Source organism: Helicoverpa armigera, chromosome 13 (assembly GCF_030705265.1).
Source record: "Helicoverpa armigera isolate CAAS_96S chromosome 13, ASM3070526v1, whole genome shotgun sequence".
Classification (NCBI taxonomy): domain Eukaryota; kingdom Metazoa; phylum Arthropoda; class Insecta; order Lepidoptera; family Noctuidae; genus Helicoverpa; species Helicoverpa armigera.
The window spans coordinates 1694838-1720026 of NC_087132.1; the positions used below are offsets into that span (position 1 = coordinate 1694838).

At 38.1% G+C, this 25189-nt stretch overlaps 2 protein-coding genes across 7 annotated transcripts in view; one reads left to right on the forward strand and one right to left on the reverse strand.

Moving 5' to 3' along the window:
• The window catches only part of Bru3 (bruno 3), a 559287-nt gene extending 541271 nt beyond the window's left edge, over positions 1-18016 (forward strand). For 3 of the 6 annotated variants that reach the window (XM_049840302.2, XM_049840306.2, XM_049840307.2), the window contains 8 exons: positions 6160-6318; positions 7489-7603; positions 7979-8155; positions 9108-9200; positions 10173-10250; positions 11015-11191; positions 11485-11651; positions 11869-18016. In XM_049840302.2, the coding sequence (XP_049696259.1) occupies positions 6160-6318; positions 7489-7603; positions 7979-8155; positions 9108-9200; positions 10173-10250; positions 11015-11191; positions 11485-11612 (927 nt within the window). In that variant the 3' untranslated portion in view covers positions 11613-11651; positions 11869-18016. The remainder of the gene's footprint in view (positions 1-6159; positions 6319-7488; positions 7604-7978; positions 8156-9107; positions 9201-10172; positions 10251-11014; positions 11192-11484; positions 11652-11868) is intronic. The other 3 variants (XM_049840303.2, XM_049840304.2, XM_049840305.2) reach the window with 3 other exon arrangements.
• On the reverse strand, positions 18009-25047 carry LOC110384430 (poly(ADP-ribose) glycohydrolase). The gene is made up of 12 exons (XM_064037430.1): positions 24891-25047; positions 24526-24812; positions 24111-24272; positions 23757-23866; positions 23171-23314; positions 22863-22951; positions 22277-22433; positions 21868-21998; positions 21254-21441; positions 20309-20552; positions 19655-19788; positions 18009-19217 (listed from the first exon to the last, which is right to left on the reverse strand). Exons 1-12 carry the CDS (start codon positions 24937-24939, stop codon positions 18795-18797), a joined length of 2118 nt encoding a protein of 705 aa, XP_063893500.1. The 5' UTR covers positions 24940-25047; the 3' UTR covers positions 18009-18794.
• Between the last annotated feature and the right edge of the window lie 142 nt (positions 25048-25189).

Here is a 25189-nt window from a genome sequence, read left to right on the forward strand (position 1 = left end):
TGGCTCCAAAACAACTAAGTAATATCAGCCAGTTAATTAGCGCGCCTATATTTCAATAGCTGGGCAGCGGAGACACGGCGCGCAGATGTGAGCGCCTATCTCAGAGGCAATCTATCTGCCGTATCATGAGACCGGACTGCCGGCTGACACAGACCGACACTGTGTTATATCTGTGCTGATATTGTATGCTAGCGTGTTTGTATATGTGTGTCTGTGTTTGTTGTTGAAATACGGACATTGAGAAGTGTTAGGAGTTAGGTGCTTTTTTTACTAAGCTGTTCTTTAAAGCAGTTTTGTAGTGAGATCTAAAGTTATTTGGCAATATTCTATCTGAGAGGCAATCTTTCTGCCGTATCGTAAGGCTGGACTGCCGGCTGACACAGACCGACACTGTGTTATATCTGTGCTGATATTGTATGCTAGCGTGTTTGTGTGTGTGTGTGTCTGTGTTTGTTATTGGAAAACGGACGTTGAGAAGTGTTAAGAGTTAGAGGTTTTTTTTTGCCTGGTTGTTCTTTAAAGCAGTTTTGTAGTGAGATTTAAAGTTATTTGGTAATATCTGATAATCTGAGAGGTAAATTTATCTACCGTATCATGAGACCGGACTGCCGGTTGACACAGACCGACACTGTGTTATATCAGTGCTGATTATTGTATGGTAGCGTGTTTGTGTGTGTGTGTCTGTGTTTGCTGTTGGAAAACGGACGTTGAGAAGTGTTAGAGCTGGATGGTTTTTTGACTGGAGGTTTTTTACCCGACTAAACTGTAAGCATTTTGGTATTTTGTAGGTAAATCTAAGGTTAATTTCCTTTAATGCCAATTGTAGCAGAAATATGAATGAATTATACGTATTGGCCATTAATCTATTTTACCAAGATTCTTTCGTATTCCGTATGTACCTGAATTACAGCCAACTTATAGCCAACTTGAGATGTCTTTCCCATGTGTACAAAATTATCGAAAATGAAAAAGAAAAAGAAAATTAAATATCTATCTACGAATCCAGCTTAATAATTTCCACAATAATACCCATTTCCCTACAATGTAGTACTAATAGGACATTAGGGCAGAGCTCAGGCACAGTGTTGGCAGTGGGAACGCGGCATTGTGCGCTTCCGTCCTCGCCGGCCGCGCGCTTCCGAACAGGCCCGCACTAGGGAGTAAATAGGTAGCTACTATATATTTGTAATGTAACGTACTAGAGCGTGAATATTTCATTTGTACGAGTATAGTGATTACTGGGGTTACATGCTTGTGACATTAGAATCGAATTGACGGCCAAGTTATAGCCTATTTAAAATATTTTATCTTTTACAGCGTCTTGAGATTGGTATTAAAAATTCTGTATCTAACTATGAATCCGGCTTCATAATGCCACAATAATACCTATTTCCCAACAATGTAGTACTAATAGGACATTAGGGCAGAACTCAGGCACAGTGTTGGCAGTAGGAACGCGGCATTGTGCGCATCCGTCCTCGCCGGCCGCGCGCTTCCGAATAGGACCGCACTAGGGCGGAAATACTACATTTGTAATGTAATTACTGGGGTATTATATAATATGTTGGAGAAAACTTATCAAGAATTGACACATAGGTATTGTCAAAATTTTGGTCTAGACGGCTGCATAAAATGATGTCACGTTCATTCAAAAGCTGCGGAGTTTAACCTACGACGAGAAACTTACATACATGAATAATTATACGTTTTCATAATTGACTGATTTTAAATAAAACTTCCTAGCTAATTATATATTCAGTATTATAGTTTCACACGGAATAACAAAACAATAATAATTTAGTCATCGCTTCCCTGGAACAAGGCGAATTAGCTAACTGCCTACTTCCTTTCACCCACCAAAACAGTCATAACTTAAAAACCAAATTCCCCAGCAACGATTAGGTATAACCATTACTCTGGCAGTATTTCAGCGCACACTGTCTCCGTAATGCCCCGTATTATGAGATATTTCCGGGGTCCGAGTTACAGGCCCGAGTCCGTCCCTGTGGCGCTCACATTAAGTGTCAGTTGGGCAGGAAGCCCTATGTCTCTGGCGGTTATTTACTGTTGATCTCGATCTGAACGCCGGCATCTACGTAGCTGGTGTTTGTTTGTTTAGGTGCCAGTGGTAACTGACTTTATATCATACTGAGTACCTAATTTTGGTGTCGCTTTGTTATATGCCTTTGAAATTGGTGTTTAAGGAGGTTAAAAACTTGATAATCATTCTAAGACTGTCTTTACAACTTTGCATTTACTTGCCATAAGGACTTGTAGTTCAATTAGCTGCGTTCTTCTTCTTCTTAGCAGAAGCGGATACCCCTGCTATAGGCTGTAACGTCATGTGAGTGGTCGGCTAAAATCATTCTTTAATGACAAACATGTGAGACTCACTTACCTGAATAAGAACTTTATGATACTGAGATCATAATTAAGTAGGTCTTGGACTTATTCATAAATATCTACTAAAAGCCTTATCCAAAGATAACATAATGACAGTAACTTTACAGATAAGTTTCCTCAAACAGCAGTCATTTATAAGAGCTATGTGAGACAGTGAGTTAGTCGGGAATATTTACAGCTAGACTTAAGTACTAAATCGCAGTAGGTGTGTTGTTTACACCGGCCGCCGAGGCGTGTTTACTCACACAATATTTATATACTGCCAGCACTTCGGCACTCACTAAAATTTTATTGCCGTAAGTAGTGGATATTTTATTGATTAGTATCTATTGCAGTACGTAAAAAATATTGTTATGGAATGGGAGCGTTTCTTAACGGGCTAATTGAGTATTAATGAATGATTCTTAAAAGTTAAGTAGATTGAATTTAGTTCATAGATTTTCCAGTTCACATATTCGAGTGACAACAAACAATTTGACAACTACCGGTAACCTTGTTGTATGCCTTGTGCTAACCAGTAGTTACCAATTGTTTGTAGATTGATGACGATGACAGGTTTTTGCCGCACGTACAACCAAGCATATATACCTACGCGCGACAAATATGTGCTAGTGTGAAAGCGCTGTTAATATTATTCCGGTTGTAGTTTTCATCGTACACGAGTTGGTAACTGAAAACTCTTGTGACAGTTGTGACCTTCGAGACACTTTCATCACTTAAACTTACATAACCTATTAATAAGTTAAAACACTAAATTATGAATGCTCCAGTAAATTTTGCGAAACTACACGTTTTCAGCAACAAATAGTGTATAGCATAAACATATAAATTATAGGAGCGAGAGTTGAACTTACACAAGAGCAATTAAGACTTTAATAATGTTCCGTTAATTGCACGGAAGACGTAGCGAGTGTGCCCCGTGTCCCTGGTGAGGAAGCGACGCGAGGCGACGCGATTGCCTAATAAAATACGCAATAAAGTTTAGCTTACATGAAGATGATAATGTATGCTTGCTGATGTTATAGAGATGTTTGGATGCGTGTGAAACTCGAACAGATAGAGCAGTTATAAGAAATAAGATCTATTTAATTTATGGTAAAGTAGTTTGCATGGTTTCAAGGTGTCAAGGTCAATTGTGTAGTGGTAAATAATGCGTAATTTCTTGTATTTTTTTATTCCAGCATATTTTTTTAAAAGAAAGACTTTTTAAGGCTTTTCTTTTCTATTTATTTCGTGGTAAAATGCAAGGCTAGTTATTTTAGAACCTTAATCCACTCGTCATTCCATCCAGCTATCGAGTTTTAAATATCAAAGAAAGTTGGTTCTTTTTCTTTTAACCACGAATCAAAATTCCAATCACAAGTCTTAAAAACGCAAAACCTTTTGACCTACATTCAAATAAAATGGGACTCCAATCAAATAGAACGTTTAAGTCTATTAATAGAAATCAATTGCTATTACTAAGCTTACTTTTGCTGTAAGACTTCAGAGGCTGCGTGTAAAGGAACGGTTGGCCTGGATCCTGCTGAGTTCAACTGTTGCAATCCCGTCAAAGATATCTGGGAAACGCTTTGAGACCACCAATGACGTTCTAGTTTTAGATCAGAGATTGTAGGTGAAAAGAACTTTAATTACTAGATGAAGATTAGCAATTTAGGAGTAGTTTTACTTATATTGGATTTCAATTTGTACTGAATAGGTTGTAAATGAGTCTTTAATGCCATCGTTTTCATAATAAGTAACTATTTACTCGAGTTTTGTTCGAGTAACTGGTTTGAGGAGGCCAGGCGCTATATGAAGCACTCTCGCGGATGGTATGTACTGACACGCTACATCAGACCAGACTGGATGCGGATCCATACTTAAGGAAAAGCCTAAGCAATCGTTTGATGCTTAGATTTCTGGAATAATTTTGAACTGAGTTTGTCTGTTATACAAGAGTAATGCAGTTGGAGCTTACGATGATTGAAGATATTTCTTTGAAATTATTTTTCTTTGGTTTAAATGTAATAAAGCAGTGAGTACTAATGTTTTAATTACTAATAAAGTATTAGGTACTAATGTTTCAATTTAGATTACGAGTTTCTTTTAAAAGCTAACTGTCATTATTTTAAAACAACTTTTTGCTAAAATTAGCTTTATACAACAATAGCCTTCTAAAAATGTCTTCGATAATATCGTTGCGTGTCGTATATACAGCGTGTAGGAGTTTCTCAATGCTCTCACATGGCTTGCGTAATGTCACCACATTTGTTCCCGTCACCTTCTTCGCCCACGCGTCACGCGACTTCGCGCCGACGCCATTTGTCGCCAGAACGAACACTGATTTAAATCACGCAGCCTGTATATACTGTGTGTGTCATTGTTCTTAATTTGATGTGACGTGATTGTCATTTGTTATAATTTATAATCATTGGAAGGGTTTAGTGATAGAGAAATTGATAGATAGGTATTCGGTTTTGCAGTTTGGTTCGTTTTCTTAACTTTACTGAGGCAAGTTTTTTCATAGTTTCGGATGAAATCAACTTTATTGTTATTTGTTTGTAATATTGATTAGGGCATTTAAGTACTTCATGACAAAACTTTTTCAAATATTTATTCACAAAGTAAACATTAATCAAGCGTTACTTAAAGCAAATTTCGCACAGCCTTAATACTACCATTAATCTTTTACGTTAATAATAATTTAATGACTTAACCAACTCCATTAAATTACAAACTTGCTTACTCGTAAACGTCGCGCGCTGTTTAGCTAACTAATTGCCAAAGTATCTTATCCTACTTTTATATCGCAACAATCATTTTGATAGAATGGTGCTTACAAACACTTACATTTTTATTGTGAAAATAAAATAAAACACAACAGGCTAAAAGCTTTTAAGCACCGCGACGTTTACATAAGCCGGAAATCGAAAATATCAAACAATGGAATCGGACCCAAAATACGAGCGTGATGGAATAATTGAATAGTGAGCGTTATGCGCGGCCACGCTCGCTCTGCTGTGAAATACTTTTACAAACACGCGCCAACAATTAACGCGTACTTAGCACCGGCCGGGGCGGGCGCGGCGGGCGCGGCCGGCGCAGATACTGCCCGGGAGGAAGGAAGCCAGTTTTCCGCCTGAGAGCCTCCCGACCAAGTTCGCGGAACGTCTCGGCCGATGCATTTTTGGATGTGAGCCCAAATAACTTGTTGCAACTATGGGGAGGAAACCTGTTGCGCTCGTGCCGGGCCTACCGACTCCCACCCATTTTTGCCTGTACTCCGACTGCAAATACATAATGAATGCGAACGCTGAACGTTTCGCTGGCGGTATTGTGCCGACCGTTTTGTTGTACCCTAGTTTGTGGGATTGCCGTTGTTATAGTCCGGGGAGCACTTTACGCGTCTGCTATTGCAGTTTTAATATTCACGAGGGCTTTGTTGCTGCATTTTTAAAGAGGTCAGCGCCGTATGTGCGTCCCGGCGGCGTCGGGATTAATTTTTCTCTCTGTTAGGGGTATTTTTGGAGACATAAATTGGTTGATTTAAGCTTTTTAGAGTCGTAATTTATGGGGAATTTATACACCATTCGCTCTTAATCCTTGCGTTAAAAACTGCAAAACCGTGTCTAGAATCCCAAAAAAATTGCACGCACCCTATCCATTAAAATACCCATATAAATCACCCAAAACCACTCCCACATGGTCCCATACACTTGTCTCCACACGTTAATCTGTGTCCACCCAATAACACACGTGTCTGATCTCCCCCAGGGCGCATCATCGAGCCTGGTGGTGAAGTTCGCGGACACTGAGAAGGAGCGGCAGTTACGGCGCATGCAACAGATGGCAGGCAACATGAGCCTGCTCAACCCCTTCGTGTTCAACCAGTTCGGAGCCTACAGCACTTACGCGCAAGTCATCACGGAACAGGTCAGTTGGAGACAACAATATTAATATTTGCTTCAAAACGCTTATCTCAACTAGTCTGATTTGAAGCAGTATTTCAGTGTTAATAAGCCTATATTTATCAAAAAAGGTTCTCTTATACTTGGCTCCTCTTCATCAGGGTGATCGAATTTGTTCCCACGGAACGCGAAACCACTCGCGTAACTTAGTATCCACATATTTGTATTGCAATACCAGTGAAAGACTTGCCACGAAAAGATTTCGTTGGCAAAAATTAGATTATCAATCCATTAGATAAAGACCACCGCAAACAAATGCGCCGAACCGCGACCTTGCAAAAAAATAAGAACTGAGAAAATTAAGTTATGGCTCCTTAGTTTCAGACAGATTTCATAATTCAGATACACCGATACAAAATACATTACCTAAAGATATTCAAAAACAATTTCACCTCAACGTTGGTTCATAAACTGAAAGTTTTAATACCATTGGGCTGATGAAAATTGATAGGCGTACAGCATGCAATATTGCAACCTCAGTTACAAAACTTTGTACAGCCAACTTCATAAATACCCCACGTTATGTGTCTAGACTTTTTCAGAAATGCCTTCGTAACATGTTTTATATTGAAGAAAAAGTTTTGCGTTCACCTCAAATAGTTTGGAGACGAAAATCGAATTTCAGAATCAGTTTTCTTTTTTATAATAGCGTACCTAGTATTTGCAATAATTAGCCTTGTAGGTGCCAACACCAATTCAGAAGGGTAATTAAGCTGTAATGTATAAACAATACAACTGTCACCATACCTACCTGTTGAAACATATACCTATTCATGTGAGATTTGCCACACAATACCGTAATATAATTATGTAGTTCACGATTATGTCGGCAATATAACAATAATCGCGCGGCGTAGCAACTACTACGCTTCGTAGACAATGTGCTACGCTGCTACGTACATACTACAAAGCGGACATTAACTCGATCCTGTTTAATCTCAATAGCCTTGTAACGCTTCTGTGAAGCTGTATAAATGTAGTTCTAAGAAACCTAGAACTGCGTATGTACGCTGATTGTAATATTAAACAATGGTATGGTTACGTATCGTAGCAAGTGCTACGGGGATTCGTAGCGCTACGGCGTAGTCTATATTCTTCTAATTAATTTATTGTGATGTTTGTATGTATGTTACAGCAACAAGCCGCGCTGATGGTTGCTGCGACGGCGCAGGGCTACATCAGTCCAATGACGGCGCTCGCCTCGCACGCACTCAACGGCATGGCTAACTCCGTCGTACCGCCCTCTTCGGGTAACTAAATATACCTGATTACTAACGTTACACAAAATCTTAAAGTCCGTGAGATAAAAAACGGAGCTTCCTAATTCCCGCTTAATAGTTTCTAAATGGAGCCTTTCAACTTTATTTCTATTCGCCATTTTGTTTAACACCTCATAAATCAGTATTATATTTTTGCACCTTCATTTAAAGCGACTTAAACAAACCATTATGCACAGCTACGATTTGCATGATACTACTGGCCAAAATTTTAAAAGAGGTCGTACCTTTGCTAAGATTATATTTCTTTCAAGATTTCCCTTTAAACTTTTCCAAGACCTAACCTTGTCTATGTAAACCCCTGTTTCTTTTAATGATTTATAACACACTCCCTTCTCCGTTTTTCAGATAACTTCTCAGGTCTGGCGATAGGCACGGGCGGGGGACAGCCTCTGAACGGCGCGCTCCCGTCGCTGCCCTCGCCGACCATGCCTGGCTTCAACATGGCCGCTCAGACCGCTAACGGACAGCCGCCGCCGCAGGACGCCGTCTATACTAATGGCATACATCAGACGTTTACTGGACGTGAGTATAATTTTGGAGTTATTGTGCCGTAATAGAGTAAAACAAAGAGTAAAATAAAGTCGCTTTTCTGTCCCTTTGTACGATTAAATCTTAAAAACTGCAACTACTAAAATAGTGGGAAAATACTGTTTCCTCGTGCGAAGCCGAAGCGGCTCGCTAGTAAAAGTATGAAGCTGACAGGTACTTATTTATATTGTTTAGTATTTTCAAATGATCTAAGAGTAGGTTTAGGTTTGATGATATCATGATGGACAGATAAATGACAAAAATAATCTTGGATGTAGGCTGCCCATGATCGGGAGAGTTGACGTTCATTAGAGGCCTACATTCTGGTGTCTAGTAGGCCGATATGATGAAGAAAAATCTTAGTTATATACTCGATGTAGGTATGAATTTAGTCCACTGCTCTAAATTTCTTGGTCCAATATAATATCTGAGATTCGTTTCCGCTCCACCCACAGCGGGAGGCGTTATACAATACAGGCCAATAGGAAAGGCAAGATATATAATTGGCTTAACATTCTGCGAATGGGCGCTACGTAGAGGTTTTTCTTGGGTCGTAAAAGGAAATTATATTTCTTTAGCAAACTGCACTAGTATTGAAAAGAAGAAAAAAAAATCGTTTATTCAAAGAAGGCGGAAAACAGCACTTTTCGAACGTAAGGATTACTTAAAATAGCCCCAAAATCTCCCACCCTTCAAATAATCTATCTGCATCATTGATTCACTCAAAAACTAGCTGACCGTTTTCAAAACTACTTTTTATTGACTATTTTGCTGACTGGCTGACTATTTTATATTAGAATATAAGAATATTAAATGCGGCCTTCCCAAAACCGGAATGGTTGGACTTTCACCAGTGGACGGCAACAGGCTGACATGATGTTGATAAGCTACACTAATTTTACTCCGAAACCTAGTTCTCTATTAAAAGATAAAGGTGCACTTCCAGCGGTACCAGTAACAGCACAAGGCCTGCCGAACGGCGAGGCGGCAGCGTTGCAGCACGCAGCCTATCCCGGCATGCAACCCTTCCCGGGAGTCGGTGAGTGGCACACACACAACGCTTTACACACGCTTCACGCTTGACCAATAGATCACATGAGAATTTACGTAATTGTGGAATATAGGGGAAAATAAATGGGAAAATCATGATCGAAAAGTATGATGTCTTTGACACATTTTTTTTGCAAAATGTGTCCAGAAAATTTTCAAAAAAATCTGGTTTGGAAAAAACCGTCTGAAATAGAAAAGGAAAATACATTATCGTGGGGGAAAAGTTAATATTAAAAATCATGGTTGGAACTTGGAACTATTGGTCAAGTTAAATAATGTTGGCAATTTGTTGCCAAAAGAAAGTACATGTACCTACCGACATACTAATTTTACTACATACAAGACTAAAATATCTGTGACATGGAATGTATTTCTTTCAGCAACAAATAAGCTATTTAAAAGTAATGTATAGAATGAGTATTGGGTAATTACTTAAGTCTATGTATTTTGAATGGATGGTACATATTGTTACAATGTCGATGTGCAAGGAGAACGGATGTTTTGTAAAATGTTTATATTATTACCATATATTTTATCCACCATTGATGGACTTGCTACTTACAAAAATACCTGTAATTCTACAAAAAGATATCGTTATTTTTTGGGGTGAATTTGCTTAGCAAATCGATCAATGGCAAGTAAATGATATGAGTTTGTTGTCTGTACCCCTATAAGGTACCGTGCGCTGTTGAAATCACGCTACTCGATATTATGGTTATTTAGTACTCAACAGTAGTTTGTGTTCAGTGTTATACGTCTAAATATTATTTTATTGACCACCACAAAATTTTCATGGAAAAAAAAACTTTTTTTAAGACAAATTGGCAATTAGGTAAATTTATTATATTATCAATGGATATGATTTTAGCTTCATAACTGTTAAATAATATTGTTGTTACATGCATGTATGTACGCGACAATAGGTGTTCATTGTGAAAATGTGCAAATTAATGTTCGACAGCTTACCCAGCGGTTTATGGGCAGTTTCCGCAGCCGATCCCCCCGCCGATGTCGACGATTGCGCCCGCGCAACGAGAAGGTAAGTGGAGCCCCGAGGAACAGCCACGATAACCCCGTCCTTCAGCAGATGATATCATACACCGCCATTAACTACTTTCCAGCGATCATTGATGATCAGTTAAACTGAAGAACCTTTGGATTCAGTTTGATTGGTTTATGTGGATTTCCATTTGCTATTCATTCAAAAATAGATCTTATTAGTCAAGGCGAAGGGTCCTTTCTATCATATTAATATTTCTAAGATTCCTCATTCGTTTTTGAATGGATAGCAACCTTTAATTTCATGTTTGTATGTTCACTTGTGCATTATCGTGCTAGTCGTTGTTCTTTCAAGTGTACAGTGACACACAGATGGCTTACGATCAGCTCCACTCCAACTCCTAACGCTTTTGTGCTGTACTGTACCTCGTCTGTCGCTGTAAACTTCTGTCATGTGCATCTATGTGTGTTGTGCTGTACTTCTGTGTTCGATAATTACACTTGGTTAACAGAGAAAGGTAACTCCTAGCGAAATAAGGCAGGATGGGTGCGTATCTCTGTTTGCCAAGTGTATTTAACTTAATTTTAACAACTATCTACATCAGCTTAACTAACTTCTTTATCATTTAGAACTCAAAAAATCATTAACATCAACCTTTCATACTATCTTCCTTTCTAAATGAATGCAAGACGTTTTGGAATCAATTGCATTGGTTCCAAAATGTGTCCCTTAGCGAACCTTCCCCTCTTTAACAAAACCCTTTCGTGATGGTGTTCAGAGGCAGATTTGTGAGTTCTTTAAAGATTTTCTTATGTTCCCAGGCTGCTCGATCTCGGGCCCCGAGGGCTGCAACCTGTTCATCTACCACCTGCCCCAGGAGTTCGGAGACGCGGAGCTGATGCAAATGTTCCTGCCCTTCGGCAACGTCATCAGCAGCAAAGTGTTTATCGACCGTGCCACTAATCAGAGCAAATGTTTTGGTTAGTTTGGCTTTTTCTTTGTTACATTGACTGTGTGGTCATTTCAATGAATGACAATCCAGGAAACATGTTGATATTTTCTAGACTCAATAGTTATTGGGAACAAGGGATGAAAAAATATATAATCCCTAATTTACCTATCATGAGGTACAGGCTGCTTTCAACCAGTCCTTTGAAAAACGATGGAGGGGTCTTTGAATGTTTAAGACGTCCTGCAACTTACTTCTAATTGAAAAGCTTACTTCTAATTGCTTGTACAACAGATAACTTATATAACACGTCTTTTCTTCCAGGTTTCGTATCGTTCGACAACCCGACGTCGGCGCAGGCTGCGATCCAAGCGATGAACGGCTTCCAGATCGGCATGAAGCGGCTGAAGGTCCAACTGAAGCGGCCCAAGGATGCCAATAGGCCTTACTAACCCTAGACGCCGTCCCTGCGCGCTCATCGCGTGCCCGTGGTACGTAGAACATCATGAACATTTAGAATAGGCATTTTCTCTACAGACAGACATTTGTTGCTGGGGAGTCTATTGCGCCACTTCCTCAAAGCGAAGTGGTGAAGGGTAGATGTTTGTACTGTCAGTATGAGAAGAGGCCTTTTCAATGTGCAAATGATAATGGTGGATGGGTCTGAGTTTTGGTGTTCAGCTACAGTAACGTGAATGTTTGTTGCAGGTGGCGGCCGGGTCGTACGGCAGGCCAGAGGCGCGCCTGTTCGCGAATTATCAACAATTCTATGGAATTTACTACACATTTATTGTATAGCAAATATCATTACCTACATACTTACCTAAAGAATTATGCAAGCCCACTCGGCGAGTATACTAAATTAGTTAAAAGTAATTTATTAAATCAGCGCGTAGGAATGCTTCATTCTTATCATTATCGATTAATCATTAAATTACTCTATTATATTATTATATATACAATTTATTAACTTTGATTAAATTATTATTATTATTATAAAAAATGACACGTTATAAAAATTTTGTCATTCGTAATCATACTTCTACTTCTAAGTACTTAACGTTTAACTGAAACTTTTAACATAAATTTATTATACTAGTTATTTGCTTGAACTAAGCCAAACTGAATTTATTAAGTAAGTTGAAAATGTAAGAAAAAAAATGTATTTTAATGATTGTATATTGCAAGGAGTTGCAGCGCCTCGGCGATGCATGCGCTCGCGCAGTCCGCGCGGCACTGTTGTCTCCCACCGCCGAACTGATCGCATCATATAAGTGCTCGCATGCATCACTATTGGAGTATTTATATAATGTCCTATATTTTGTTACATTTTAATGTGTGTGTGTCTGTAAGCTATGTCGCTGGCTCGTACCACACGACATTCGTTTCGACGCAATCGGCGGGCAATCACAAATTGTAATATAGAAAGAGCACATTGTACACGAAGGCTCCCCACGAGACGACTACGTACTCCGTCTGTTCAACGGCGATTTGTAAAAATATAACTTGTAAGTAGGACCATGTAATATATTCAGTATCGCGTTGTAGACGCGTCGGTCTGTTCATGGTACGGCCAGCACTCACAAACCTACATGTTAGTGACGATGTTGTTGACAAAATTAAATGTTTGTATTTAACGCTGTGTACAAATGAAAGTGCACTTCCAACATAAGACCGAATACTTAGGCCTTCGTTTCGAAAGATCGTGTTATTATGTGTTGTAAATTCCAATATGGGCTGTGATATAAAAAATATAATATCAACATAATGGACTGTACAGGCCGTTCGTCTCTGTATTGCATATGTGTGTACCGCTCCCGCGCCGCCCGCGTGCCGCGCGACTCCCGCCCGTCGAGTCTGATCTCCATCGCGTTACATTCCAGCCTGCTGGCTTGCACTACACTGTTATCAACAGGACATTACTTTTCTATACATTGTTCTACAACTATCATAGTAAGCGAGTGCCAGTTATCTAAACCAATTAATCATGAAAAGAGACACTTTCAGAGATTTCCTAAAAAGAAAAAATCACTATTTATTTTTGTACATACCGCAGGAAATTTCAGAAAATGTCTTTTCAACATGACAATATTCGCTCGCCAAGCTACAGATTGTTCGTACGCGCCGTCGTACCCAGATGTTATTAAATGGCTAAGCCCTGTAGATAGTACAATTGTCGGCAAGGCGGAGGTCGCGTGTCAGGCGGCGGCTGCTCGCGAAGTCGCGATGTCAATTCTCCAGGAGCGCGCTTCCCCTACTTTATTTCAAGCATTCGTGTGTGTGTCTGTACATTATACATATATAAAAACTATTCGTGTTAAGGTGTTAAATACAATGACTGTGACTAAATGCGTCCGGGGAGTCAACAGTGAGTGGTGCGCGAACTACCAGAATACAAAACTAGTGTAATTTCTACTGAAAAAAATAGATTCATAATCAAGAAAAGTACCAATATAAATATAAAATAATACTGAGATACCTTAGATATATTGTGTGCGCGCGGCGAGTCGCGCAGTGTGCGTGCACAGCGCCCGCCTCTAGTCAAATATTACACTCACCGCAACACATAGAATTTTATATTTACACAAATAATTATATTATATTGATATAGTATTCTAGTTTTAGGCGTTTATGATTTACAAGTAAGCAGTGTGTTAAGGCGATATTCGTAAAAAAAATGCAAGTCTATCGTTTTAAGTGTCTCTAGTTCTTTTCTCTTAAATCTTGTCTCACCATTGTGCAATACGTTGTTACGCTTTTTGAAATTGTTTTAGCATCGTTTTTATTTAATGCATTAAGTATTTATTTGTTTCTTAAATATGAATGTTTCTTATGTTACCGTTGTAGATAATTCGTCGACGTGGTCTCGTTTCGTAAACCGACTGCGAGCCGACCTCAACGCGCGCGTGCGTCGGGTCTAGTTGTAGTGCGCGGTCGCGGCTGCTCGCCGGCCGGCGGCCGCGTGAGGTTGTCGCGACCGACTTAGGTTACAGGTTACACAAATCGATGCCAAACCGGAACACGTATACTTAGTAAATCGATTATCGATAATATCACCTCGTGGGTAATGTAGGCGTAATACGCCCGGGCACCGCCCGGGACGATTAATAATATTGTGTACTTATATCTTTATACTGATTAAAATTAAAAATTCCCTAAAAATATATTGCGGAAACGCGAACATTTGTAATAGATTAATGAGTCCTCTCAGAATGTATAAAACAATCGCCCATAAAAGTGATTCTAGGATACAGGGTATGCTTTGCAATTATTTAAATGTATCTAAATAATTTGTCACGTAGGCAGATGTTGCCGACTGCCTGCCGTAGAGTGGCGCAGTGCCCGCATCGCTCTCGGGTCCACTAGTCTGTCGCATTTTATACTCTGTGGTACGCACGTACCGAGTCATCTCATCGCTGTCCGCTTGCGTTCCGTTCGGCAGCTCTCGCGTATCCTCTCACTCGTCACGACCACACTCGCGACACATCAAACACTACATTCTTAGTATTACGAAATCGAATTTCTAAAACTATTAACTCCTGACATTTTATAAAATATTTATAAATCGTTCGCATACTCCAATACGTCGCTCGCGCAGACGTGAACATGATCGATGCACTCAAGGACGTTAGAATCGTTGGTATGCGGTATGCGAATCGAAGGCGGCTCGTTGTAAGGCGATATAGTTAGTTAGTCCGTCGGACGGTGCGGGAGTGACGTCACTCGCCAGTGCACAACAGACTGCCGGCCACCGTCCGGCGCTAGTTAGTACATAAGATGAATGCCAATATTTTAATCAGAAAAAAAAAACAAACCTTAGAATTGGGAATTATTAATCATATTATATCTATTTATATAATAAAATATGGAGAGAGGCGCATAGTGCTTTTATGAATAGTAGGTTCTAGTAATGAAACAAACGATCTAGTCATATCTCCTTTCTGTTATTTATTTTTTCTATCGCTTAGCATAGTTTAGCTTCAAGCACACGTTCGTACTTATTTACGTATTGTCACGTATCTTATTTGTGTACTTAGAGCGTCTATCCGTTACTGTTACGTTCCTGAGGTGTAATAGAACCAGTTGTTCCATAGAGCAGTCACTATTACTTACTATGTCTAACTTCCTAACTAACTTCATTAGATCAATATTTTCACATAAACCTACTATGTTATATGAGATGAAAATATACTACTAATTTTAATTTTTTGATAAGTTATCCAGAATACTGTTACGCAGCATCCATTACCTTTAGATTAGTTAAGGTTAATTGAGATAATTTTATCGGTATAGAAAGGTAGAGCACGAGTTATGAATGGTATAACCGTTTGGTTAAGTTAGAGGTTTAAAAAGTTACCTTAGGACAAGTTAAAGGAGTATGATATAGGTAGAGAAGATATAACTCTCATAGTTCTGCTAAAGATAGTAAGTAGTATGTTGACTGTACGTCCGAGTGGAGTACAGTCAGCATGGGACTATATCGCGCCGTCCGTAAACATCTCACTATATGTAACCGATACGACTCTCTGAATAGTTTCGCTTCTACCTACTGGATATATTAGTGGTTATCGACTCTGGCCAGACGTCACAGGTTTGTTTCTCAATTATTGAGTCCACCTCGAGCCCTGGAGCCTGCTAGATGTGACTTCTGAACGCATACTGTAGTGTAGACTATTGAACTGAACTGCCATCGTAACACTGCTTAGTGCAAACTAGTTGTTCTAGAAAGTCCTCTTGGCAGACGCCGGCGGCTCGCGGTGGAACGTGTGCATATTAGTTGGACAGTAACTCGATTTGTACATACATATGACGTCATATCTTTAGGAGCTTACTAGCCTTTTGCCCCGGGACCGCCCGGGCGGGTGACAGGGTGTCGCTGTGTTAATGCTAAGTGGAAATCATAATCATTAACCGTTTTTTAGAATGGTTACACGCTACTAAAGTGTAAGGGTGAATTATACAGGCGACTGGACTGAATCAACCATTAACTGTAGATTAAATACAGCCTACGTAAATATCGAGTTTAAGATAGGTTTTAGCCAAATTCTCATTGTATAGTGTTAACTTCTCAAATACTTTCCACTAGTTGCAGTCGCCTGATAAAAGCCCAAAATGTATAAAAATGGTGAACCAATTAAATACTCGTAAACTATGTCCCTCACATTGTTCTGGATAACTTATATTGGAATAGTTTAAGAGTAAACATGCACGGTTTGTGTTCAGGATTGTTCGGGACCTGACACTTGTAAACTACGATTAAGGTCTTAAGCTGTTGATGATCATATATTAATTAACCATCGATTAAAAAGTCGATGCCATCCACCATTGTACATTCATAAACTGTATAATATTATGTGAAGAATAAATTATATGCCATTAAATAAAAATATACCTAACGCTATGTAAAAGACCATCTAAATCTTATGTATAAATTAAAGTAGTCTTGTTTCAGCCACTTCAACAAAAATATATGAGAATGCCTCCAGAATATGTGTTTATATTTCCCCGAATGATCCTGGAGACGCCGTCCGTCTGTTTAAATATATATATAGCTTACGAAGGGACACCACACGGTGCCTGTGATATACGCTTGTAATGATCGTCCAATCAACCTACACTATGTATTCTATACGACACTAGACTCTGGGCTTTATGTTGCTGTCCTTAAGTCGTACCGCGTTACCAATTTGTACAATATTCATACCATAAATTATATCATTTTATTAAACTAACTCGAATTAATTTTATTATTAGTATTAAGACATTTACTATTGACGTCGGTAGACTAGTTGAAAACACAAGGGTTACTGAGCACAAAATTTAAGATAATAAAACATCGTTGTTCCGCTTGAAGACAGAGAAGGCGATATCGATATTGTGTCTCTATCTCTCTCTCGCAGCGCAACGATGGTTTACTTTATATAACTGTCTCGAATATACATATAGAATAAGGCTTAGAGATATCTGTCAGCTGTCAACTGATCTATCGAGGTCGATAGAGTTTCAGGCTATCTATCGATAGTAGGCTAATTATCGACAACACCGGATGTTCGCGATATGTAACGTTTGTACAGCGGCTGCCGCGAAGCAGCCTCGTGGCATCGCTAACACTCAGCCCCAACTTGTTGTATTATAACAATTTAGTTAACTTAATACGTTAGACAAATATTGTTTAATGATTGTCGTTTAATGCGATCATTGGACCAGTCTGCCCAGTTGTACGTACACTCAAATAAACACGTTCAATTTAATGAAAGTTTTAATAGGCTTGTTAAAGTCGTCGACTATTTAACTTTTATATAATATTCAGTGAATAGGTTGGAGTTATTATTTGGTGACTGCGACTGGGCGGGCTGCATCTTATCACGTTTAATATTAGTGATGTAACCTTATGTTCCCAACACTGTGAACAGAGTATAAACTCCAGTGCGTTTGATAGCTAGCCATTGAAATGTTTATTCTCATATATTGTTATAGTTCGCCAAAGATTTGTAAAAAAAATAAATAAATAAAGAGTGTTATGATCACTTTTGAAACGTCGCTAGTTAATCGTTCATTTTTAATTTTTATATTTATGAACTTTATTATTAGTGTAGAGTTAACAGACAGACTATTAGCAAATTGTGGAATATGTTCTTAGATACACGTTATTATGGAACTAATACAATAATAATTCGCCTACTTTGCATGTCTAATTTAGTTAATGAACTTTTAAACCTATTATCGAGTTATTAATATGTATATTGCTGAAATATTTTAAAACTAAATTACTATTCAATTATTTATTATTATACACTTATTACGTTTAGTATGCTAGAAATATGATGAAGGATAATAAATAATTTTAATTATATTATGGTACGTGTTTTATTTATCGTTTTCCTAAGACATTAACAGTGAAAATATCAGGTACAATGTTTTAGAAAAAATACATTGATATAGTTCATAACGCTCAGAATATTTTTAAATATAAATATGTAATAAATAATAATACAATCGGTTGCGTATATTGTGTAGTGTTGTTACAGTATAAGTAAATAACTTTGCTACTATACAAAAATTAATATTATGACATCATTAAAAAAAATCGTTTTTTCAAAAATCACTAGAGTTTTAAACTAAAGCTGCAATTAGGCACATGTCTAAATAATAGTGATGTATCAAGTATCGATTACAATACTTGGTAAGTTAAGTTGCCAACTAAGTTTTGACTCAATGTGAGTTGCATTAGGATTATTTTTTACTAAATTATGCAAAATTCTAGAATTTCAATAACAATTTAACACATATCTATACACATTTACAGAATTACACATATCTATACAACTACATAAAAATACATATTAAAAGTGTACCTAGAAAGATATATTACATAAAGTCTACGGAACCCTTAATGTCCTGCAAAAACGGGTAACATTGGTTTTACCGATATTAACATAAATAAATATGTAAATGCAAATTACATGAAATAGTGAACACGTAAAATATTAGTGCCTATATTTTGTCATCTGGTTAGTTCATAAATAAATAAAAATAGGAATAAAACTACACATTACACTGTGAAAATACCATAGCATTACCACTATCGCGTTACAACTTACAATTTGGATTACTACAAAAGAAAAAAAGTAAAATTATTTCTTACTGAAAAAATCCGTGATTTTCTTAGTCTTCTTTTTCTTTTCCGAAAGTGGCTCAGAAGTTTGATGATCCATTGAAGAGTTACTATCACTTAACAATGAATTCCTTCTAACATTACCTTGGACCTTCTTTAAATCACCATTTTCCATTTCTGACATTGCATCGAATAACGACTTTCTGGGCTGGGGATTAGGTTCAATTTTCTTTGTCTCTGCCACTTCTTTCTTTGCGTCTGGCATTTGTTTGTTTGTGTCAGGTAATGTTTGTATGTCTGTCTGTTTGGCTGTCTGTTCCGAGTGCATGGTGACTTCTATCAAGGATTGGTCCATCTCGTCTTGTGAGAATAGGTCGGGGGAGTTATTCGAGAGCTCGCTTTCTAAAGCCGTTGATGTTACCGGTGCGGACTCTGATATGCTCTGAAATAGAGGATGGTCTAATAAATAAAAAGACTAGGCATAATCCATCTAATCATAAAATGGTGGTATAGGTAGGTACTTCATATTTTAAAAATAATGTTCTGCCAAAAGCAGTTCAATAACGGCTGACAATGATTTCGATACAAAAAAATTAAGTTTTTTATTTATAAATCTGAAATTAGATCTAAAGATTACTATAATAAATCAAAAAATATCCCTGAAAATTCATACAAGAGATTGCACAATAACTCTTCATAACTCATAAAGTTCTTGGCTCTCACAATTAATTAAACAACAAGGTGATTCCATTCAGAATACTCCCATTCAACTGACCTAGATCCCACACCAATATCATTAAATTAACTGTAAAAGATTACAGAATATGACTGACATTTCTATTCAGTTCTTAAAAGTCTATAAAGATATTTATAACTTACTGTCTCCATAACATCATTGTTGACACGCGGCGAGGGTTCCTTCGCATCCTTAACGACGTGCTCCAAGTACTGATGCAGAGACGTCAGAACATTCTTCTCTTGGGCGAACTTCACTATGTACTTGTATAGCTGACCTGAATTATAGGAAAATCAAATCAAATCAAATCAAAACGTTTATTCGCGTTCGTGATGCACAAACAAAAACGAATATATATAAAACGCTCACAAAAATAAAACAAAACAAAACAGGAATGAGAACGAAAAAAAAGAGAATGGAAACAGGAAAATATGCGTCACAATCACGCGAAATGGCCCCCGCTCAGCATATGCAGCGACCCTATGCGAGACAGAGTCGCGGCGCTGGTTTTCAGCGATGGCCAACACTAACATGTGACGTCAAAATAATATTTCATTTTTTATTTTCTACTGGATCCATAGAATCAGAAAAAATACTGGAGCCTATTAAATGAACATGGATGACTTGTCTATACAAAAAGTGTCTACTGATAAAACAGGTTTAATTATATTATTAGAACATTACGTTAAAAAAAATTGTTCCACATTCTTAAAAAGGTTTTATACAACGATGACTCTCTCTCTAGTTTTAACAACTAGAGTAGACTCTAAACTAGATTAGTAAATAAGAACACTCACCAACAGTAACATTGAACCTCGCTAACAAATTATAGACATTCACGATATCATCTCGTAACTGCGTATCTCCGAACGTGAAGTACGCCATAGGCCTCCTCGCCTGAGCACACGCCATGAGCTGCAGCAGGCTCTTGAGGTGCGGGGTGCCGCCGAAGGCCCCGCAGCCCCAGTTCCCCGTCGCCACGCCGGGGTATTGGAGGCCCTCTGAAGTGGGGTCCGTGTCGAATGAGAAGCCTACCCATGCCTGTTGGTGAAAAGTCGCCATTTATTTTATTTATTTATTTATAATACTTTTTGCACAAACAGTACAATGGCGGACTTAAAGCCTTAAGAGTTTTCTCCCAGTCTATGTTTGCGTGGTGGGAAAATAGCAGTGGTAGGAGCAGTTTTTAATATAGTTTACATGCCAAGAAAAAAATTAGGTGTTTGTTTAAGGACATTACTCGATTCGTGTCCTATATGTAATTTCCCATTCTAATTACCATATACCATACTAGCCGTTTTCCCGCGGTTTCACCCGAATCCCGTGGGAGCTACTGCCCTTACCGGGATAAAATATAGCCTATGTTACTCGCAGATAACACAGCTTTGTAATGGTGAAAGAATATTTAAAATCGGTCCAGTAGTTTTTGAGTTTATCCATTACAACCAAACAAACAAACAAAGTTTTCCTCTTTATAATATTAATATAGATATTCCTTTATGTATACTTCCGTTATGTAGATGCTAACCCTATGTAGTCGCTCTATATGTAGTCCTTATGTATTCTCCTATGCTGCCCTTCTCTCGATACTCACTTATGTATTCCCTTATATACTACCTCCCTCCCTATATACTCCCGCTTTGTGTCCCCTGATGTACTACCACCTCTATGTGCCGCCTTATGTACTCCCTTATTTACTCCCACTATCCCTCTATTCTATCTCTACCGGGTACATAACGAACCTTATTAAGCTCCCTAGTGACCGCATCCCTGCGGAACTCATGCAGCCTCGCAGCGTAAGGCACGGCGTCTATGGCGAGCACGGCACAGCGGCGCCGCGCGGACGAGTCGCGCGGAGTCACGTCAGTGGCGTCGCCCGCGAACTGGAACGTGTGTCCGTAGCCTGTGTAGCGGCTGTAGCGCTCGCAACCTGGTGGAGAAAGTGTTTATATAGTTCATCGTCATCAATGTACTGACTTGTGCACGCGCAGTAAAGTTTCGTTCATACATTTGACTATCGTGAAGTCACAGTGGCCAACATCGAACAAGCAGAGCTACTTGTCCCCGACTTCACATCGCATGGTGCAGGAAGCGGAAGTCTTATTCAGTCGAAACCATCTGCGATGAGAACTAAATGGCAACTTTTTTGTTTCACTTTTTCTGGTAAGGAATAAATCCCCTACCCTCAAAAAACATGCGACTGTTTATCACTCTTTTAAGAAAGACACTGTAGCAGTAAATACTTCCAAGACTGTAAAATTAATATTACATATCCAAGAAAATGTAATTGACAAAATGTACTGAAACCCTAATACAAATTCAAAACTAACAGTAACATTACAAAAAGGCGACATACCAATCATCATAAGAGCTTCATTGGGCCTGAGAACTTCAGTGAACAGCATAGATATCATCAGCTCAGGACATATGACGAAGCGGATCTCCTCTTGTACACATCCGTGACCTAGGACGCCACCGCCTAGATACCTACGTTAATAATGTTTGAATAAATACCTTTGAAATAATATTGTTTCAACGAAATTTACTGTTTTTATGTGAAAGGTGAATAGGGAACAAATAGGTATTGGGGCATGTCTCGTAGCTAGCTTTACTGATATTAAAGCACTTGTTCACTAACATCATAACCGTCGCCGTTGTTACCATCAGCTGTTTACTATTAATTTTCACAGTAATTTTTTTTTAAGAAAAAAGAAAATTACAAATTAAATAAAAACTAAGTACTATTTGAGGAAACTTCAACTCACTTATTAGCAAAATCCACTTGTATCAAAGACTCGGCATCCTCAATGGTATGCTTGGGGTCTACATGTAGAGGCAAGGACCCCAGCAGGCGGTCGCTGGTGTGCCAGACGGGCAGCTCCCGCACCGAGCGGCGCGTGAACGTCATCGTCCCGACAGGTACTGTACTGCAACCACACACTACTTGTACCCACAAGGGTTAAGAAAAACTAGTTTTTTGACCGATTGCAAAATTACTAGTGTCACTATCCAGTCGAATAAGCCAGTTGGCAAATAAGTTGTCTTTCAGTTTTGAAACAAGTTTACGTGAGCTCTAATTACACTAAGGTTCAATTTGGAGGATATCAACCCTGTCTTAAAGTGAATGCTTCGACTGGGAGAGGGAAATTCAATTTCTTTGCCATATCACTCAAAGCATTCACCTTAACATTAAAATGAATCAGAACTGGAGAAAAATGTTTCTAAGAGGATTATTCCTGGTTTTACCCCCATGGTAGGTACCTCATTGTTACCACTTAGTTTCGAATTTTGACATTTTATAATTTCCCTGCCTGATAAAGTTTTATGTAAAAATATTTAAAAGAATGTCACCTTTAGTTACCACCCTCCTGAAGTAATGGCAGATACATTTCAGTTTCTCCATGTTCGAGTCTGAATCTGTAATCTCGTAAAATCTGTATCTGTGAAGAAATACATTACAATGACAATTGAATAATTGTATGATAAGGTCAAGTTATTTTCCTTGGTGTAGAATTGCACATACATTTCAATTCATATACAATCATTACCACAAAAACAGAAACTTGATTTAAGATATTCTTGGTGGCAGTAACTCAGACTGTATTTATAATATCACTTCAGGCAGTCCATAAAATACAAATACAAAAATATGTACTTACGTGTTAAAATTAATGAAAGGATATGAGGCATATTCTGACGTTTTCTTAGTCGAATTTCTTCTGGGAAACGTGCAAAAGAACGCATTGGCCAGAAGACTCGCTATCTGTTGCTGTGACAGAGATACCGAACGGTTCTTGTGTTGCCTGCAATATATGATACACAATAAAGATCAGGAATCAATAAAAACAATTAATAGAATATGTTTATGTTATATGTATTTTAATCAAGGTATTTTTAAGTTACTGCTACTGCATTGAGCATGCATGTAGCATATCCTGTAATGATAGCATGTAGATAAATAAAATGGAGTACATTTTCCTGCAATTGCACATGCGAAGTTAAACAGGATATTATAATCATTTATACATCATTGATGCACCTAACAGTTTTATTGTAGCTTTTTATTATTTTATGAAGGTGTATTTTTTTACTTTTCAGTGACAAGCATAGTTGTCACTACCCGAATCCAAAAGTTCTTGTAGGTAGCAAAAAGTAATACAATAATGATGAGTTTGATTTAAGTTTTAAAGCAGTTAATGAACAATAAACTTAATAATTCATTATACAACAAAAAGGTGAACTTACTTCAACAATGGTATAGGTGCTTGAACTAGTTTAGGTAGAGCTAAAGCAAGTTTAGCAATTTCTGGCAGAGTTACATCAAAGAAATACTGCGCTTCTTCTTCTTCCACATACTAAAACAATAACAAAAGGAATTCAGTTTAATACAAATGATGCATAGTAATTTTATTTTTTAATGACCCCCATTAGCTAGATTGAAGATTAGATGGAGGTCCTTAGAAAGATTGTCATAAAATTAAGTCTAAAGCAAAGACTCCTTGGCATTGGTCAGGAACTTATCATCAATTATCTAGAATCTTTAAAAGTATTTAATCATTACAAATGGCCATCAATTCTGAAATAAATATTAAACCTTACCTCATTAAAGAGCTTATGCAAGCCTCTGAACTTCCAACTATTCCTGAACTTAGTGTTATAGCTCAGTATAGCATTGGCAAGGTCCTGACTGTTCCTTATTGGCTTAGATAGAGCATTCTCTATTATTTCCCAACGCTTCTTCAATCGTGTCTCACCATTCTCCTGGAAATCAATAATAAATGGATAAAAGATTGCTTATAATTTATATTTGTTGCTATTTCTATTAAAGAAAAGAAAACAAATAATGTCTCGCTTCTTTGCATGAAAATTAACATAAAATTCCAATCAAGTAAATAAAGAATATACTTGTCATAAATCCGCCTCTAAGATAACCCACTGAACGTCTTGTGATAAGCACATAACAAGCCTATACTTAATTCACTTCCAATGATTTACAAATGCAATCCATACTCACATTTTCCACAGGATATAAACTGTGGCTCGAGAAGGGCATCCTCACATGCTCAGAATCCCATTTGTCCTGTCCGATCTGCGGCTTTGGAGGCCTATCAGCCGCAACACATCCACTACTAGGCACATGATACAAAACTGCATGGTTGTATGACGGCGAAACTAGCGGGAATTCCGGAGCTCCCCACGGCGATTGTGAGCCATATAACTCCGTTAAAGGAACACCTCGCCAACTGTTATCACTGTCTGTGTCCATAGCCATTGTGTACGGCCGAATTTTGTAACCTTTTGCTGTAAATAATAATAAACTGCATAATAACACAATGCTTTGATAACGGCTTTCGTGTCGTTTTATCGATGGATACGCACTTAATAACTTTATGAAAGATTTCAATTGTGATGTTGCATTAAATAACATTAATTAAAATTTGTTTCATGCACAATATAATTATTATAATCCAAAAAAGTACTGAATTAAAATAATTTCCCCCGTTTGAAACTGACTGTCAGATAAATCGTCAACTAAACTGACAGTGACATTAAGAACACAAGTGACGGATGGCACTTGGCTGGCAGGGAAACCGGCGCTTCAGGGCTTAACACGTCGCAGTTTAGCATGAAGAAATAGAAGTACTGAGGGAATGCGAACATTTTCAATAGGAGAAAAG

Excerpts from the sequence above, each read along its gene's own strand:
- LOC110384430 (XM_064037430.1), bottom strand. The coding sequence starts at position 24,939 with ATGTTATTTAATGCAACATCACAATTGAAATCTTTCATAAAGTTATTA. Across the intron at positions 23,867-24,110 it reads TGCATAAGCTCTTTAATGAG|TATGTGGAAGAAGAAGAAGC; the intron begins GTAAGGTTTAAT and ends TTATTGTTTTAG. Across the intron at positions 21,999-22,276 it reads CAAGTGGATTTTGCTAATAA|GTATCTAGGCGGTGGCGTCC; the intron begins GTGAGTTGAAGT and ends TTATTAACGTAG.